This window comes from Apteryx rowi, unplaced genomic scaffold, assembly GCF_003343035.1.
Source record: "Apteryx rowi isolate R43461 unplaced genomic scaffold, aptRow1 scaffold_448, whole genome shotgun sequence".
Lineage (NCBI taxonomy): Eukaryota > Metazoa > Chordata > Aves > Apterygiformes > Apterygidae > Apteryx > Apteryx rowi.
In genome coordinates this window covers 28,336-46,345 of record NW_020450703.1, presented here as the reverse complement: position 1 = coordinate 46,345, position 18,010 = coordinate 28,336, and the positions used below count along the sequence as shown (strand labels likewise).

The window sequence follows — 18,010 nt, the reverse complement described above, 5'->3', positions numbered from 1 at the left end:
AAGGGAAATAATACTGTTTAGCCAGCTCTGCCTACTTGAGTTAAAGCTCAACCAACCTTTGCTATCAGGGCTAGCAGAGGACAAGGGGAGAAGTGCAAAGGAATTCCTGTAACACTTCTTAAACAACTTAATATGTGTAATTGTAGTTAGCATAGATCAATTCTTTATTTTAAGAGTTCCAGCAGGAATATCTAAAAGCAAGCTCTTTTTTTTTTTTCCCCTTTAAACTAATTTTATAAGAGCAAGCTACTTAAGGAAAACATGATAAAGTTTTACAGAAAGTGCTCTTTGTTCAGCTTAGCTGTCTTCATCTGATCTTTTGCAGGCTCATCTCCAAACAGACCTGCATAATTGTTAATGCAATAGCAGGAACAGTAGAAGTAAGGGAGGAGATAGACTTGGCTGCTCATGTCCTCCACTTCCACTTCCCTGGGAATCCCTGGAGGGAGGCTGGCCAGGTTTCTGCTTTGTGCTGCCACCCAGGGGCTTCTTACAAGGCATGTTGCTATAGTTTCTGCACTTAGATCACAAAGTTTTCTGTTTTTCTAGCAGTTTGCCAAATTCCAACACCTATGGCAAGTAGCTATCTCCAACTCTGCTTCTGAATGAATGCAGTGATATCCACCTTCATCCAGAGAACGCAGTGACATCTAAGGCACTTTATTCTAAAGGACAACATTTCAACTTTAGAATTTGAAAAATAAATAAAAATTGAGCTGTATTTCAAAGCAAGAAGTGCATTTTTAAACAACAGCTAAGTTGTCTAGTTTAAATACCTTATAACACTTCATCACTCAGCATTGCTAGGAAGACAGGTACTACTGGAACATAACATACCTGTGGGGATTTTTGCTTATTTATTTTACCATGATGGAATTTAGAGACTGTAGTTAGGACCGGGGCCCTTTGATTAGAAGGCTGTGGGCCTGGGGGGTGGGGAGTGGTTAGGCAGGGAAAAAGGTAGGTTTGGAATCTGGTCTTTAAAAAAACTCAAACACTATAGTCTGAAACATACTTTAAGCTTAAGCAACAAGAGCCCAAACCAACCCTTTACTGACCTGGTCAAACAGCTGTTTGCCTGTAGTGTTTGGCTGGATGGCAAACTCCAGCTCTGCATCCATAGTAACAACTCGAACATTGATCTAAAGAGAAAAACAAAAAGCATTGTTTAAGAGGTATTGAAAGCTACTTTTCAGTGTTAACACAATACCTTTGCATACAATACAGCCACCATGCTTTGATGCACTACCTTAACCTTTATAATGTACACACTTAAGCCCCAATTAGATTTTTGCTATCACACTGGTAAACTTAATTGGGGCACAGGCTTTTCTGGCTTATCCAGATTGCTTTGCAGGTTTTCCTAATCAGCAAAGAACTAGATTGAGTTTCTGGTTAATTGAGAAGACATTTTAGAGTTGATTGTTTCTAGGTCTAGAGTCCCCTGAAGTAAGGGTTCCCACGAGTGGGMAGCAAAATTGCCTGCAGGTCATCCTTTGGATTAGAAAGGGCCCTAATGACTAAATTAAATTTAGGATTTAYGCTTTAACTCCCATTTATATTAGAGCTGGAATTAATCTGAGGTTTTAAAGGCAAAAGGTTGAAGATTATTCTTACAAAGCAATCAGCATTGATCCAATAAACATTCATTCTTACACTCAAAAATCTACTCGGCGCATAAAAACAGCAGTTATGGGTATTAAGTGATACCTCAGGGTAAGAGTTCACTAACAGTCACTGCTTTTGAATAAACACCATAACGAGATTTATTGCAATGGCAGAAGTAGACTGAAAGAGAAAGTTTACTATTGTAGGCGGGATGCAAGAGCAGTTAACTAGTAACCAAAAGTAGTTCATTAGCAATTAATCAGGTGACAAAAGCAGCAACCAAGCTTGCAAGGAATAGTAGAAGGAGCAAATCAAACAATCCTTTTTTTATTAGGAAATTTGGCAATCTTCATTTTAGCAAAATTAAAAACAAAAAAAAAAACAAACCCAAAGCATGAGAAAGAGTGTGCAGGTTTCTAAGAGCTCCCTTCTCCAACTACCCCGACTATAGCATTTGGGATCCATGGGGAAGTACACCGAAGAATCTTCCCCATGCCTTAAAAAGCAAAGCTTTCCCAGTGTTTCCAGGGTAGCAAGGGAGAGAGAGTGCAGATACCAAAGCTTCAAGAACAGCAAGCCTACAATTTGAAGATGTGACCTTAAAAAGCTCCTGTTGCCTAATCYCATTCAACAATAAATCCCTAATCATATTCTAATCCCTTTCTACCCCCCTTCAAGAAAGCATATACTCATAATCTGCATTTTTGTATTGTGCAAGAGTTATTTGTACTTCTGGCTGAAACACCACCATGGTGTAGAATAAGTATTACTTTAGAAGTAAAAGAAATGAAAAGGACGTGCCTCCCACCCCTTACAGAAAATCTATAGGTTGTTGGCTGACCACAGAATTCCAGTCGGTACCAGAATGTTCTTCTCTTACTCTATCCCCTAAATGGTTATTTGCTATTAGAAACAAACAAACAAAAAAAACAACAAAAAACCCTCTCTAGTATAAGGGAACACCTTATGTTATTCCAGCCCCAAAAGACCCTTTTGGATACAGTCCTCTTCTTAAAGGAAGAGCTAGATAGTGAGATATTTAGTGCTAAAACCATCTATCTACATCATCGTTTTAAAATGGTTTTAGTTTTAAGACCAAAAATTGAAGTCATCTGCTTTCCATTTGAACCATTTAGCTATAAGTGTGCAAGAATGTGGGTGCTGGGTATCCAAAAGCTTCCAAGGACACCTGGGGCATGCAGTAAAGATTAATTTCTGTGTTCTCAAAGGGGCTGAATGACCAGCAGGATAAAGAAGAATTCCCTGGTGTGCAGTCAGGCAAGCTGCCAGCCATATGACAGGCAGAGAAGAGACAACACCTCTAATAATTGTCATTTCAATGAGTTCATGACTGCCTGGGAAAATCCTGCAAGTCTCCTTCCTACACATTAAGCCTTCTTTCTTTTCCTCTCAAAATTTAAGTCTTGAGTTCAACAAGTACATCATGTTTTTGACAGTATCTCTGTATGGATTTCATACAACCACTCCACACAAAACTTCAGCCTCAGAGGAGATGGTAATGAAGCAGGCAATCAGAGCTTAAACCCTGGCTTAGACAATCTGAAGAAGCCTTAATGTCTGTCAGGCTAAGAAGAGATCAAGGTTGCATACGAAACTCTCCATGGCACCAAGGCAATTAAATCAAAACCCAGGATGATAAACAATTCAACATATTGTTGGGGAGTGAGAGGGAACAACTCAAACTAATTACTATCAGCAACAAAAAGAGCAAGATAGTTAAGATAACTTCCACTTGTGAAGTCCTGCTTACTCTATGTAGGGAAGGCAGGTCATGTGTAAGGCCCCTAACAATCCTGGCAGTATCCCAGGACTAAAATTGAGGCCATAACCAGAAAGAAAGCAGTTATTGTTTCAGAACACAGGTAGAAAAAAAAATCGTGTGACAGTTATACACAAAATAAGAATTTTTAATGCACATAACATGCAATAGATCCTAGGTGGTAAAATCTAACTTCCCATTTTGTAGGCTAACGATGTAAAGTTTATGATTATACTTTTATGCCCAAGACTAACATACTTAAAAAGAATAAAAAATAGGGCCTTAGAAGATTTGTTTTTGTGCGTACTAAAACATTACCTTTTCTACCACATAAGGCTTAAGAATATGAAGGTTTTCATCTTCCTCCTAGAATGCATAAAATTGCTAATAAATTTGATCCAAAGGGAAAAAAACCCATGCTGTTGGAAAGGCAATGTCATTTGCATTAAAATGAAAAAAAAACCCAACCCACAGCAAACCATGAATCATAAGAGACAACATAAACTGAAGAACTTACTCCACTGAACTTTTCATTAATCCCACAACTTCAGACTGTTCAGAGTTGACTGTAACATTATCTAGGTTTCCAATTATGACAGGAGAGTAGAAGTAAAATGAAAGGTGGAGCTGGAGAGAACTTAAGAATATACTGTAAATAATGGTATCATTATAGAAAGTTTTTGTACTAGAAGTTATAGAAGTTAGAATAGGGTGTTTCTTGCTTTTAGCAGTGCCCTCAAGTCTTGCATTTATTAAATCATCTCTTCTAATGCTAAATCAGTAGTTCAGTCCATGGGACACAGTAGCCTTTCAGAAACTGTGCACCACACAAGCATCTAGTCTGGAAAATTAAGAACGTCATTTGAAAAACAGATTCAGAAAACATTGCTTCTCAAGGAGGCAATGCACTGCCAATCAGCTGAGTGGCAACATATTCTCTGTTTAAGATTCAGGACCTAGACAGGAACCCAGGAAGACACCACCTTTCAGTCCCTCCCTTGCATAAATGTACTACTCCCAGGTATGCTGGACACCAGTCAAAAAAGCACCTGTGCATGCACAGTGTCTGACATCTGCGCTACAGCTTGTTGGTTCAGAATCTATTTCTAGTTGCTGCCAACATGGTACCTTTAGATTTGACCATCCGTCTCCTGACATTTAACTGCTCTATTGTCAAACATCCTGCACTTAAGGGGAAAAGGAGGATGGAGCATGAATCCCCTTCCTCCCCCAGCCCACCTACCAGGTAAGCCATCTGTGGGCATTTCACATTCTGATGTATGAAATCCAACTGCCCTTAAGTTCACTTGCATCATAATATGGTTCAGTGAAACCATAAAGCTGTGTCATTTTAAAATACTGTACAATTTATTTCCAGTGAATCCATAAGATAAAAGGCTGCAAATACCAACTTACACACACAACAGGAGAAACCAGTACTTTATGCGCATATCTTTATCATTATGCAGCTCTAAATACCTCAGACAATACTCAGGAATGCCTTCTTCCTCTTCCCAAGAAGGGATAAAGACCAGAGTCTCTTAAATAGCTAGTTTGCAAGTGTAAATGCTTGTGGAAATATCTTTCCAAGCTTTGGTAATTAGCATTGCCATAGTGGAGAAACCTAGATAAGCATGCTTGCTTTCTTCAGTCGCTGGATATCTGGAAATCCTAGGTCAGTGGTTAGATCAGCCACATAGTACAGAAGGCATTGGGGTTTTCTAAAGTTGCTGCACCTGCTCAGCACACACTATGAAATAAGTGTATACAGGTCTGTCAAGACTTCTTGCATGTATCCATGCTAGACTGTCTGTATAGCACATGGACACAGTTCTGCCTATGGAGTATGAGGCCTTAACAGCAACTAAGAAAAGCAGTAGTACTAAGAAGTTGGAAGAAGTCAGCCTGGCTTGCGTTATCGCTTCTGCAGGTCTGTGCACAATCTCTGCTCTTTGACCACACAAGCGACAACTACTACTGTAGCTGTAAGAAATAACAGATAAGCTTTTCCCCCAGAGCTGCAATGTGCCTGGATGGGCAGAGTAATCCCATTTCAACCTTAGCAACCAGACCTGTTTATAGATGTGTATACTGATTAGGTTTCTGCTAACAGGAAAAGTGATTTCATGTAGCAGCCCCAGGAAGGGCACTAAAACTGCTCTCTGTTCATTTACCTTCTATGCACTGGTGTTTGYTGGTTCTAGGCCCAACAGTAAAGAAAGGAGACCCCACTGACAACTCTCAGTTTGATGATGGATACTGTGCTGCAAACTGATAAGAGTAAACATAATCCCAGCTCATGGAAACTATTTTGGGAATATTCTCAACTTCCATTAGGGAAAAACCTTAGAGGCTCCAGCCCTGAGAATTTTCTTGCTGACACTTCAGTGTCTGAACTTCTCTGTCTTCCACAAATTATTGAAGGCAATAGCTAACAGTTCAGAGACTGAAGAGGGAAGAGGATTGCTCTGGGAGAAGAGGTGGCTTAAATAACTCAAGGAACTGGAGAGATATTAGATCAATTTATTATATTATCCTTCAGTACTTATAAACACCAACATGTCAAGAACACAGCACCTAGAGCCAGCTGTTTCTTCCAACAGGATAACTTGCCTAATGGATTAAGCCTAATCTAGTAATATATTTGATGTTGTCCCATATGGCATAGACTAGGTACATAAATCTGAGCCATGTGAAATTACTACACCTGAATAACAAGTTGTGCACCTAAATTCTGTATGGCATCTGTCAAATCAGGAGACAGTTTCGTGACTATCAAGCCAATATCAATTCTATCTGGTGCTGCAGGATTGCTAAAGCGAGACTTCCCTCCCAGATGGATTCAGCACCTACACCTTGCTGGAGGTACTTGAGGGACACACATTCTGACCTTTGCTGACCAAGATCTTGAAGCGGGGAGGGTGGGTGGTGAAAGTAAGAAAATGTAGTTAAGTATTCTCATGTCCCTGGGAATACAGAGTACACTTATAAGTCTGCAAACAGCACCCAGCCAAGAACTAAAAATAAGCTGTTTAGAAGGATGGGGCTAGAATTCAAAGATCTTGGTAAGTCAGACAAATAGTTAGAAGGTTTACACTTGAGGAGGTGAGAATGAACAAGAGACAAACAGGTGAACAAATTACAGGCTGGCAAACAATGGGCTACAGCAGGTCTGTAGACAAGGATGTGGTCTGTTATAATCCCCAGACAAACATCACATTTCCCAGCGTGATGCTATTACATAGAAGGAAACATTGCATTCTTGAGTATATTTGTCACAGGAAGCCTTAGAGAAGGTGGCTATTCTGCTCTGCTTGCCTGATGACTTGCCAACTGGAATGCTGTTATCCAAATTTGGATGCTTCTTTTGGAAGGGGGCAAAAGTTAATCAAGGGAAGTTAGCACTAAATGCAGGTCAGTTTTTTTTTTTTTCCTAAATTGTGGGAAACAATGAGGTTTGTTAGCATGTCATCGATTACAGATCTCTTGTAGAAGGGAGTCATCTGAAACATGAAATGTTTACAGTGAAGAGAGTCAGCAACTCTTAAATCAGCAAGGAAGAAAAAAATCTTATTTTGCAGGCTGAGTAACAAGAAAAGAAACAAAGAAACAGTAATTGCTGGAGCGGCAACATATTAGGATACTATGTAACCACCTCCATGCAACCTTGAGACAACATAGCTTGCTACGGTCTCATGGTGCTTTTTTTTTTTTTTTTTTTTTTTTTTTTTTTTTTTTTGGGGGGGGGGGGGAAGGATCTCCAGAACACTGTCTCTGAGAAGCTAAAACCAGAGCACAAATTACGAACCTTTTGGGACAATCTGATTCCTGACTTGGAGACTGGGTAAGAGGTGTATGGCACAATACTGGAGAAAGCCCTTCAATAGGAACTACATGCACCTCCCCTCCTCTCACACCAGGATCCTTTCAGCGCTACCTGCCCAAGGTCTGGTATTTCAGAGAGCGCAGTGGCAGCACAGCAAAATAGTCTTGAGTGCCTTACTAACACGCACTTAATTGACAAGACCATATCTACACAAACACATTGCACTGACTTAACCAACCCAGTTTCTCAGCATACCTTGTTAAATCAGAGACCCGACTGCGAACCAAAGGACTCCTCAGTTTCAAATCTCATTGTGCTTAAACATTGTTTCCGCATTACAAGCAAATGGGAACATTAAGTCACATTCCATTGGAATTCCTCTGAGTTTATTAGGCGGAGTTAGACACTACTGCCTTTGCGACTGGTAAGAGAGTTTGATAGCCTGGCTTTTGCTCCTTGAAACCTTGCTCACCTTCTCATGAGAGGGGGAAATACCACTGAGGGTAAATACGGTGGTATATAATAAATTAATCTCAAAAGCTAGTAGTTAGTTTCAGACTGTCCAGCATGATTGTTATTATCTACTAGTCAACGTCAATGCAACAGCTCATGCTTTTTTTTTTTTTTTTTTTTTTTTTGGTAGTAATCTTCAGCATTTGAGAAGCAATAACTATATCAGCTGTACTTAATGGAAATTTCCTGTTTACTCAAGGCAATGGGAGTCCAGTTTGCTCCTTTCATGTAAGGTGAAAAAAACCTTATAAAAACTTATGCAGAGACTTTTCTGAAGAGAGACTTGACTCTTCCTTGTGAGACAATGTGAAACCTTCCATGCATTTAGATATGAAGATAACCCTAGAACCAAACCTAAAACCCTAGAATTCAAACCTTTTTAGTTTATATGTACAGTAGAAGACACCATACTAAATTACATACATATCTCACCTTCCTCGACCAAAGTCTGCTATTTCTTCTATCAGCATGTAATAAAACTGCAGAGCAGACATATGTGCAAAAAGCAATGAAACAGCCATAGCTGTATTTCAGTTCTTTATCTTAGCTCAAGCAATAACACTCTGTATGCCAGATGATCATGCAAATTTCATGTACATGTGCATGATCCTTTATCTCTGACAGCTGTTACTCCCAAATGACTAGACCTCAGTTTCAGACTTTCAGCATTCTCTGCCCCTGATCAGTTCTGTACAGTTACCATTAATATTTTTATGAAACAGTAAAACCCATCAAGTGCTATTCCCAGAGAAGGATCTTTCTCCAAAGTTTCCCCCACCTCTTTTCCAACAAACTGCATCATTCTGTCTGCAATGACAGAGAAGTTTAAAAATTGAGGCACAGTTTCCCTAGGTTTTAACAAGGCAAAAAAGCAACATAATTGAACCCTGAAAGGTCCCAAACCCTTTACAATTAGAGATCCCAGATGCTTTTCACACTAGATACTTAATCTTATTTTCTCTGAGGGCTATTGGAATAGTTTATTTTCAACACAGATAAGGGCAGGAAGTGGCAGGAAGGTTTAAAGTGTTCTGTTGAAAAAAAGATTAACGTCTGTTTTAAGGAAACTTTGATGCTGTATAATATCTTATTAGCACTGTAGGAATATTTGTATACAAGTGGCAGTTCTTTCTTTCAGCCACACACAACCAGTTCCAGTAGGCTCAGCACAGCACTCCCTGCTCCTTATATGTGCAATCTGCCCTCAATGGATGTTAGTATGGATTCAAGAACATGGACTGCAGCAACAATTGGTCCTTTGTACCTAAAGGATAAATACAGATGGAAACTGCAGGCCACTGGATCAAACTCCTTCATACCAAGACTGTTTTGTCATGAGAGCTGTTGCATCCCATTAAATACAATGAAGTTGCAAGACTAAGGCTTTATATGTGAAGTTTAGAGAAACCCCCCACAACTAATCCACAAACAAGCTTTGTTTCAAGAAGTCAGTCAGCGTCCAGAAGGAATCAGATTGCCGTTTGTGGTCTTGCACAAGTTAGAAGTGTCAGCATGGGGTAAACTGTAGATAATACTGAGGTTTAAGCTCCCAAGTTTTATTGTAATTTCAGTGTCTTTTAAAGCCATTTAACCTCTTCAACACTTATGTCAGTCAGCTATATAAAGTAATACAAGCCTTCTGCAATCCACACAAGGGAAAAAATACTTGAATAATCTTTAGTCCTGGTCCACAATATGAACCATAATCCATAACCCAAACACCATAACCAACACCCATAATCCAAACACCATTTCACACCCATGTTTGGTGTTTTCAATTGGGAAAGAATAAGTACACAACAAGTTACAGAGAAGCTGCACTTCACAGTACCAAGTCACAACAAACCAGAGCACTGTCTGAAGACATGGATAATATAAGTAAAAATATCATAGCCTCAGAGCTTTCCATGAAACCAGACCCCAACACCGGTGTCTTTTATTCTGATGCTTATGAAGAGGCATCAATTCTAAAGAGCAGTGCGTGCATATGAAAAGCCCCAGACAAATTTTGAAGAGTCAAAAATCTGACAGATTTTCACCTTGAGACTAGGTAACAACACAGCCTACCAGCACATAGCACTCCACACTTTTCTGGTAGACCCTATATAAACAGCATTAGCATAACATACAATGGTTATTCTTCTGAGATGGAAGGGTGGCACTGGATTTGGGAGGTAGGGGGATGCAAACACAAGGAGAGGCTATGACTTACTCCCTCTAAGGATTATGCCCTGAGAGTTTGAGGGGGAACAACAACTAGCTGGTAGAGAAATGTTCTCAACAACCATGCTCTTCCCTGCTGGAGACACCACAGGATGCAAAGGAAGTGGGGKTTTTTTTGTTTTGTTTTTTTGTTTTGTTTTTTTGTCAGAAGTGAACTGGAAAAATATCAAGGAATTTCAAAGGCATGGAATGATTCCCATGCAAGGGACAACTAAACTGCTTAGGACTTCTCAGCTTGGAAGAAAGTTAGCTGAGGCTAGGATGTAAGAGCCTATAAAGTCATGAGTGACATGGACAGGATGGACAAGGACCAAATGTTACTGCCTCTATCAACAGAATTACTAGGGGGCATCAAAGCTGGTCAGTTCAGAACAAGAGAAAGTAGTTCTTCAAATAATGCTGTAGCAAGGAGTTTTGTAGATAACCTTCACATTGTTTGAAAAGTTATCTACGAAAGCCTTTGTTACAGCCTACTGCAGATACCAAAGTTCACATGGTTTCAAGGGGAGACTGGACAAATTCACAGAAAGGCATTCAATAACTCAGTATATAGAAACTTTCAGCATCCAACACTTTGCACCTCAGAACAAGAGCAACAGTGCATACCTTCAAATCCTCTTCCTTACACATCGGCTTTTGGCCAACATCAAAGGCCAAGTGAGAGGGGCTTTGTGCGTGACCTGGCAGGGACACCGGCATTGTTATAGAAATGAAAGTGCAGAAAGAACGTGAACTACTTTTACATGAAGAGAAAGAGCAATGTAAATGAGTTGCGCTGGGCCAGGTAACAATGCACTTTCATTTTGTGTTCTAATTACGAACACGTTTGCCACAATGCGATCTGCTGATTGGATAAGTCACCCTTCAGTTTTACCTGTTTTACAGTCAGCTCTTTGCTTTATCTTATGAGCTTCACTGGAACACATCGCATAGCATTTGCAAAATTTATGAGTGGAATTATATGATGTGATCACTTGTGATCGATCACAGATCAGCCTGATCTATGTCCCATATACTTCAGTGCTTACACTTTCAGCCAAGGTACTTCAAACAGTATGCAACAGCTACTATTTGCTCCCAGATAAATGTAGGCCATTGCAAGTCCTGGAACAGCAGCTAAACACAAAGGGATTGCTCTTGAGAAATTATAGGTAATACTGACAGGAAAATGGAGTGGAAAGATCAGCAAGACACTCCTGATCTGTAAAAGGGCATCAGGACCGCATCCCTTCTGAGATATAACTTGTTGCAGGCCCTCCACTACTGAAGTGTGGACATCAAACAAAAATGCACCAGTGATTCACAAAATGTATGCAGAGTGGGTTGGGGGCAGAAAAAGTAACTTTCAAAAATTTGTCTGCAAGGCTGGACTGGCTTTTAAGAGAACGTTATTGTCTCCCACACCGAGATCACTGAATATCCATTAAGCAAACCCACCCACCAATTCACATCGCATACTCTGTGCATCAGGAACTGGCTGCAGTCAGAGTAATTCCATATTTGCATCTCAAACCCATCAGAGGGCTACAGACTACCTTGTGGAGGGGTCCCAGGCTTTCTCCCATTGGAGTTACACAATATGCATCCAAATGTGACAGTTGTTGGTCATCAAGCAGTAAGGTTTCTCTTGCTTGCTCAGTTAGAAGATGAGTCCTGCATTTTAACTCTAACACTCAGGATTTTATTTTAATTGACAGCTGATAGTGTCAGATGCTCATCAGTCTCAGGTGAGCACATGGCTGCTAGTCATATTCTCTCAAAGATGAGAGCAGATGCAAAGAAGTCAGGTGATTTGGCCACTAAGAAGTAGGGACTAGGATGAGAAACAAAAGCAGGATCTGAAGAAATGAGCAAGAGGGATGCAACACAGTTAGCTGTTACATTGAGCTAAGCCTTGTCCCTTAACTCACAGAGTCAGCAGAGTTTCTCCCTTTCCTAGGGGGAAAAGATCCTGTACATTGCTCAGGAAATGCCCTCAACTTCAGCTGCTTCAGCAAAGAGCTACACTTCACAGCTCATAGGCTAAATGTTACCTAATGCCAAAACCAGGCTTCAAAGCAAGCATGCAAAGCAGCTATAATGTATTATTTAACACAGTGTGTAGTGCAGTTGAGTGATCTTAGGCAGCACTGCTTCCCTTCAAGGTCAATTGAGTGATTATGGGATTTACAGTGTGCATAAAGCTCTCTGGACACAAAGTGCCAAATAGGAATATCATTGACGCAGGAATGTTTAGTGATCATCAAAAAGTCTTAGAGTCCTGACCTACCATAGCTTGCTTTTTTTAGTGAATAGAGGAAGATTGTCATGGGGGGGGGGGGGAAGAGTAGGAAGGCTTATCTCCACCCTCTGCCCTTTAAGAAGGCTAAGAAATTCTTTAAGTAGTCACTAACACAGCAGTTAACACACTTGATTTCTCTGCAGCAGATAACATCCTAGAACAAACTGACCTCAGAAACACTCAGCCCATACAGTAATTTGGTTTTTAAGCACTATTATGAGCTCATTCTTTTATAATTTTAGTCATCTGTGAACTACTCCCTGAATTTACTATTAATAGAACCCATTACCTTCCTCTCACAGCCGTGAGTGGGCTTAAACTTGGCAAATGTAAGGTTCCCTCCATTTTGCAGAGCACACACTTCCTGGGTATCAAGCACACCAAACACCACATCACCTGATGGTGCAATTTATGCTTATATGGAAAGGCTAAAAATTTATTCCAGGCTAAATCTATAGCTATCCATGAGCTAAGAGTGTTTTCAGTCAATGTCTCATCCATAGTAATATTACACTTCTACAACTACGAGCACTTAAGAATAGAAAACTGACAGAACAGATTTATTATGAGCTTTGGAATATGCAAAAGAATTTTTGGATTTCAGTCCAGTTATACCAATTTTCTGTGAGGAACTGGAAGATAAAAGCTGTTCTGTGAAGAGTTTCATTTTCTGCACTTAGCAGATATGCAGTCAACAAGCCAGATGGATTTGGGAAATCTGAACAGTTATTACTTCTATTCAGAATGGATTCCTATCACTATGCTTACATCTTTTCCAGCTGGCTTATGACAGACTGGTTGAATTCTAATGTCATATGCTGTTTACAGAGTGCCAAAGGTCTGGCTAAAGACTTGCATGTTGTCTTCAAGCTCTTTTCCAGAATTCATGTATAATTCACCATCAAGCAGGTATGGAGGACTTGTCTAACCACTTAATACCAAGCACACTAGCTTGTGATTAATAACGCAGGACTGGGAAAAACCTTCTCAGTCATCAATTCCAGTCCCCTACTCCTACAGGCAGCTATAATAAATTGTGTCCTTGTCAAGCTTTATCTTAAGGGATGTTAAGTCTTGGAATAGTTTCCTAAGACCACCAGCAGGGGCAAGAAACTTAACTGCTCTAATGTTTAAAAGTCTCCTAAGCCATAAGTGTCRCTTAAAGCGATTCTTCCTCCTCTTTTGCATTTAAACCCTTTACATTTTATACAGCTGAAGGTAACTTGTTTAATTCTACCAGGCTAAACAAGCCAAGCAGCCTCCTTTCATGAGGAGGCTTTCTGCCTCTAGTCATCCCAAGACCTTCTCTGGGTTCTGCTTTGAGTTCATCTTTCCCTGCACAAGGAAGACCAGAACTGCAACCTATATTCAAGGAAGTATCTCAACAGCACCTTCCATTAATGCATTCCATTAAAGAAATTCCATGCACTGTAGCTCACATGGATGAGGCAGTCATCCTATCACTAATTAACCTACATCCTTCTATCCCTTATAGACTTTCTTTCCCCACCCCTGCAAGTTCAACTATTGAAATGGGATCTTTTTACTGCAGTCCTTYACTCCTTTCCGTACAGTGGCCCCCCACATCAATAATAGCCCAACAGCATGGCATTAGGAGATTTCATTAGTATGCTCAGCTTTTTGAAAACTGAGCATTAATAAAAGTATTAGATAAGGCTGCCTCTTGATATTATCCAYGTGTTCTCTCTGTGCCAGACTGCACTTATTGCTGTCCTCTCTTTGAACAGTTTTACTCACATGCACACAAGTATTGCATAGTCTTGTGTGACACTACACTAAATGCTCTACTGCAGCTTAAATAAAGCTAACTTAATTTCTTGTGAAACTCTAATTTTTTTTTTTCTTAAGAGAAAACAAAAAAATACACCTTCAATAAGGTAACAAAGAACACTGATAGGTCAGATCAAATTAACAGGGCTATAGAACAGATATCATGTTTCCTTCTCCTTCTGTAAGTAATGTTCATTAGTACCCAGTCATGCAGTACTGTCCACAGTTTATTAGATCCGTTTGTTTTGCAAAAGGATTTAATTCAGCTAAAATGCTGTCCCTTTAGTGAATCAAGCAGAAATAGACTAATATAAGCACCTAGGGAAAATGCAGCAAGCACAGAGACACTCCAGTAATGAAAAGGGATACAAGGTTGATCAAGTAAGAAGTTTATTTAGCATTTCATTTATTTTCAGATAGTACAGCAAGATGTGGACAAGATGAAACCTCTTGTATTTCCCCGCATAATAACTCACCATTTGTTTAACCTAATTAATCACTGTCTATGCTAGATGGAAATTATTTATTTGAACTTTTGATGAAATACAATGATCTCAGCTGAAAACACATGAATTTGTGCAGAAATTACCTATTTTAGCCTACTGCAGAGATCTTGCTACTTTGCTACTGTCACACTTTGCAGAATGTTCATGCTAAATTACAAACTGAAACTGCTTGAAAGTGTCTATATTAAATTTTTATTTCAGAATTATTTTCTGGATCATTACCAGAGTTTATTTTGAGCACTGTAGACATGCATCAGAARAATCCAACTAATTACTATTAAATGTGGCCACAGAATCTGGAATACAGTTCACTTTCTAGCACTTGGGTACTCAACTCAAATATAAGATCACTACTTTTCTAGTGTTAATGCACTTGCTGTCTGTTTACTGTAAAAGAAGAGACTTCAAAAATGATGAGTAAGCTCCGCTTGAGTGCATATTTTTGTTAAAATAAAAGCTTCACAAAGATTTAATTTAGTGGGGGGTTTTGCCAAAATTTTGCTTATTGATTACAAGTCAAAAATTTAAGATGAAAATTGATGACCAAATTGTCAACYTTCACCCACAGCAGCATGAAGTCTGCAGGCAACATCATATTTACTTATGCCAAGCAGAAATGACACATGCAAACAAGTATAGAAAATAAATACTGAGTACCCATGCCAAATATCCAAGAGAAACTAAGATAGCCTCCCTGTGCTTCCTAAGAGTTCATACTGCTGTTGTTCAAGTGTGCCAGAGGCTGTCATCCTCTAAGTGCAATTCTGCCTCTGGACCCACAGCTTTACATCCCATCCCACCACACCCTGCAAACTGATAGGAATTCCATTTAGCTGTATTAAGAGCAAATGAACTGGGCTGGGAAGGATTCAGATTCATTGCCTCAATTTGAAGCAGTCAGACTAAACAATGCATTTTATTAAAATAATCTCTGCAAAATTCCTCTTGTCTCCATTTACAGTAAGGTGGCAGTTAGCAATACTGATAAACAGATTAAGTGCAGATTATAAAAAAGTGCTTATACTATACAAGAAGATATTGCCACACAGTCTTGTCCATAAATCCCAGTCAGCAGGTCACATGTCTCTGAAGTTATCAGAGTACAGTTGACAATTGCCCTTCCCCTGTGGCTTACACCATCCACCTATCACCATTTTGTCTCTGCGTTATTCACTGGGTAGTCAGCCAGCAAGAGAAGAATCCGTATCAGCATCCACCAGGAAATATGAACATATCCAGGCCAGGTAAAAGGAAGAACATGGCTGTAAGCAGTTTTGGGGGTTTTTTTGTTTGTTTTTGATGGGCTTTTCTTTTTTTCTTTCCTTTGATCAGATTAAGAGAGTTTTTCCACACCTGTCCATGGCTTTCAGTATAAAATAATCCTAGACCAGGATTTCAGATTATTCTGACTAGGGTATTCCATGGAAGGCAGCCTGCATAATTAGCAAATGGTTATTAATGTAATTATTTTACATATATATATACACACACACACACTTCATGCTTGGTAAATTATGTGTTTTCTACTCTAACCTGCAAAAGGGCCTTTTCAGTAGACAGTTTTATATACAGTAATATATCCCTACTGCTGAAATACCTCTAGGGGAGACTGAAGATTTAGTTCTTAAAATGATTGTGAGCATTAGCTTTTATTGTCAGCTTACAGACACCGCAGAGTAAGTTAACCTAAGCACCTCTTTTCTGAAAAAAGATGACTTAGATGTTATCATAAAACATTAACTGCTTATTACATCAAAGATAAGCTTGTTTACTCCCATTTCATGGAGATGTACCTAATAACAACATAAATTCTTCACCACACTGCATTTTAAGGAATATTGCCTCTATTGGAAAAAAGATAGCAGCAATAACATGGTCTGATTATGCCCTTCAGAGTTCAAAAATGTGTTTGCTCCAATGACTACCCAGGGCTTTGCATTAGGCAGCTGGTCCCTCAGAAGAATTACTGTTTCTAACTGTAGAGCAGGAGCAGATTAAAAAACCAAAAAACACCCCCTCCCCCCCAAATAGCAAATCTGTAACTGGAGGAACAACAGTGACACAGGATTGAGGAAAAAGAGGCAGATGAAGAAGGGAGCCAGGTACGTTCAATTGAAAATAAATAAATAAATAAATAAAAAGCTTTTCTTCTCCTGATAATGAGTGGTGTGGACCAGTAACAGTCCCACCTGTAGCACTGCAGAGAATTGCATTAAGAAGCCCCGAGATTTATTTTTTAAGATCACAAAACAATAAAAGTGAAGTTTCTTACATGTTTACAAATACACATTTCCTATACATATAGGCACACAGTGCGCATAAATATTAAAAGCAAGTCAGTGCAGTTTTGTTATCTCACTCTAAGTGGGAGTATCAAAAAAACAAAAACAAAACAAAACAAAACCTCTTAAGAGTTACTCAAGAGGTCTGCGTTTTTCCAACACAGGAATATTTCAGGAAACAAAATAATCCAGTTTGCTCGCTTTCAACTATAGCCCCCGAGGCTCATTTCCCTCCCTATCCCCCCCCCCCGTTAGGGGGCCGGTTACAGCCGCCCCGCGAGGGCGAGGGCAGAGGCCAGTGCGCAGCGTCCGGCGCCCCCGGGCGAAGCGGGGCTGCGCGGGACGCCAGGCCCAGGGGACCCCGTCCTCGACGTGACCGGCTCCCCGACCGCCCAGCGAGCGCACTTCGTGCTCCAATACCACCCCGGAGGGCACATTCACATCTTAATCAAAGCTGTTAAACCGCTTCAGCGACTGAAGCGGGTCTTCTTTTTTTCCCCGTTCCTGGAGTTTTTAATCCGAGCTACGGGTTTATACAGCACCGCTCCCACGCTGCGCAGAACTAGAAGTTTTCGGGATTTCTTAGCAGGAAAATGCTCTCCCTGCACAAGAAACGCCGGCTGCCGCGGCGCGGGTTTCAAGGCAGCGCGTTAGCTCTCCCGAGAGCCGCGGCCCCGGGATGACCCCCCCCCCCGGGGAGCCGGTGCCGGCCCCCCAGCCCCCCAACCGCCGCCTAACGCCTCCGCCGGGGCCCCGCGGCAAAGCCCCCAGCGCCCCACTTACCGGCTTCGGCATTTTCCGCGGCGTCTGCGCTTCCCTTACTCCAAAGGCAAACGTTCATGCAGCAGCTGCCCCACCTCAGCCGAGCGCCCTGTGAGGAGCAGGAGGATGAAAAAAGGAGGAGGAAGGAGCCCGCAAGTGCGGCGCCGGCCGCCCGGCGGCGGTTAAGTACGCAGGTGGGGCCGCGGCCGTGACTCACCGCCGCCGGCCATTACCCGCCGCTCACCCCCCCGCTCCGCCCCGGCCTTCTGCGAGTGCCGCACCAGCCTCGCCTAGCGGCGGGGCGCCCCCGACGCCGAGGGGTGACCCGGGACGGGCAAAACCCCTCCGCCGCGAGCCGCCCGCGGGGCCGCCCGGGAGCCCCCGCGCAACAGGTGCTCGCGGGCCACCGCCGGCCCGCCCGCACGGCCTCGCCTCAGC

General features: G+C 41.1%; 1 protein-coding gene across 4 annotated transcripts in view; it reads right to left on the bottom strand.

Moving 5' to 3' along the window:
• EZR (ezrin) overlaps nucleotides 1–17,808 on the bottom strand; it is a 38,299-nt gene extending 20,491 nt beyond the window's left edge. For 2 of the 4 annotated variants that reach the window (XM_026077089.1, XM_026077091.1), the window contains exons 1-2: nucleotides 17,594–17,771; nucleotides 1,059–1,142 (exon numbers count right to left, since the gene is read on the bottom strand). In XM_026077089.1, coding sequence (XP_025932874.1) covers nucleotides 1,059–1,142; nucleotides 17,594–17,605 — 96 coding nt within the window. In that variant the 5' untranslated portion in view covers nucleotides 17,606–17,771. The other 2 variants (XM_026077090.1, XM_026077092.1) reach the window with 2 other exon arrangements.
• Between the last annotated feature and the right edge of the window lie 202 nt (nucleotides 17,809–18,010).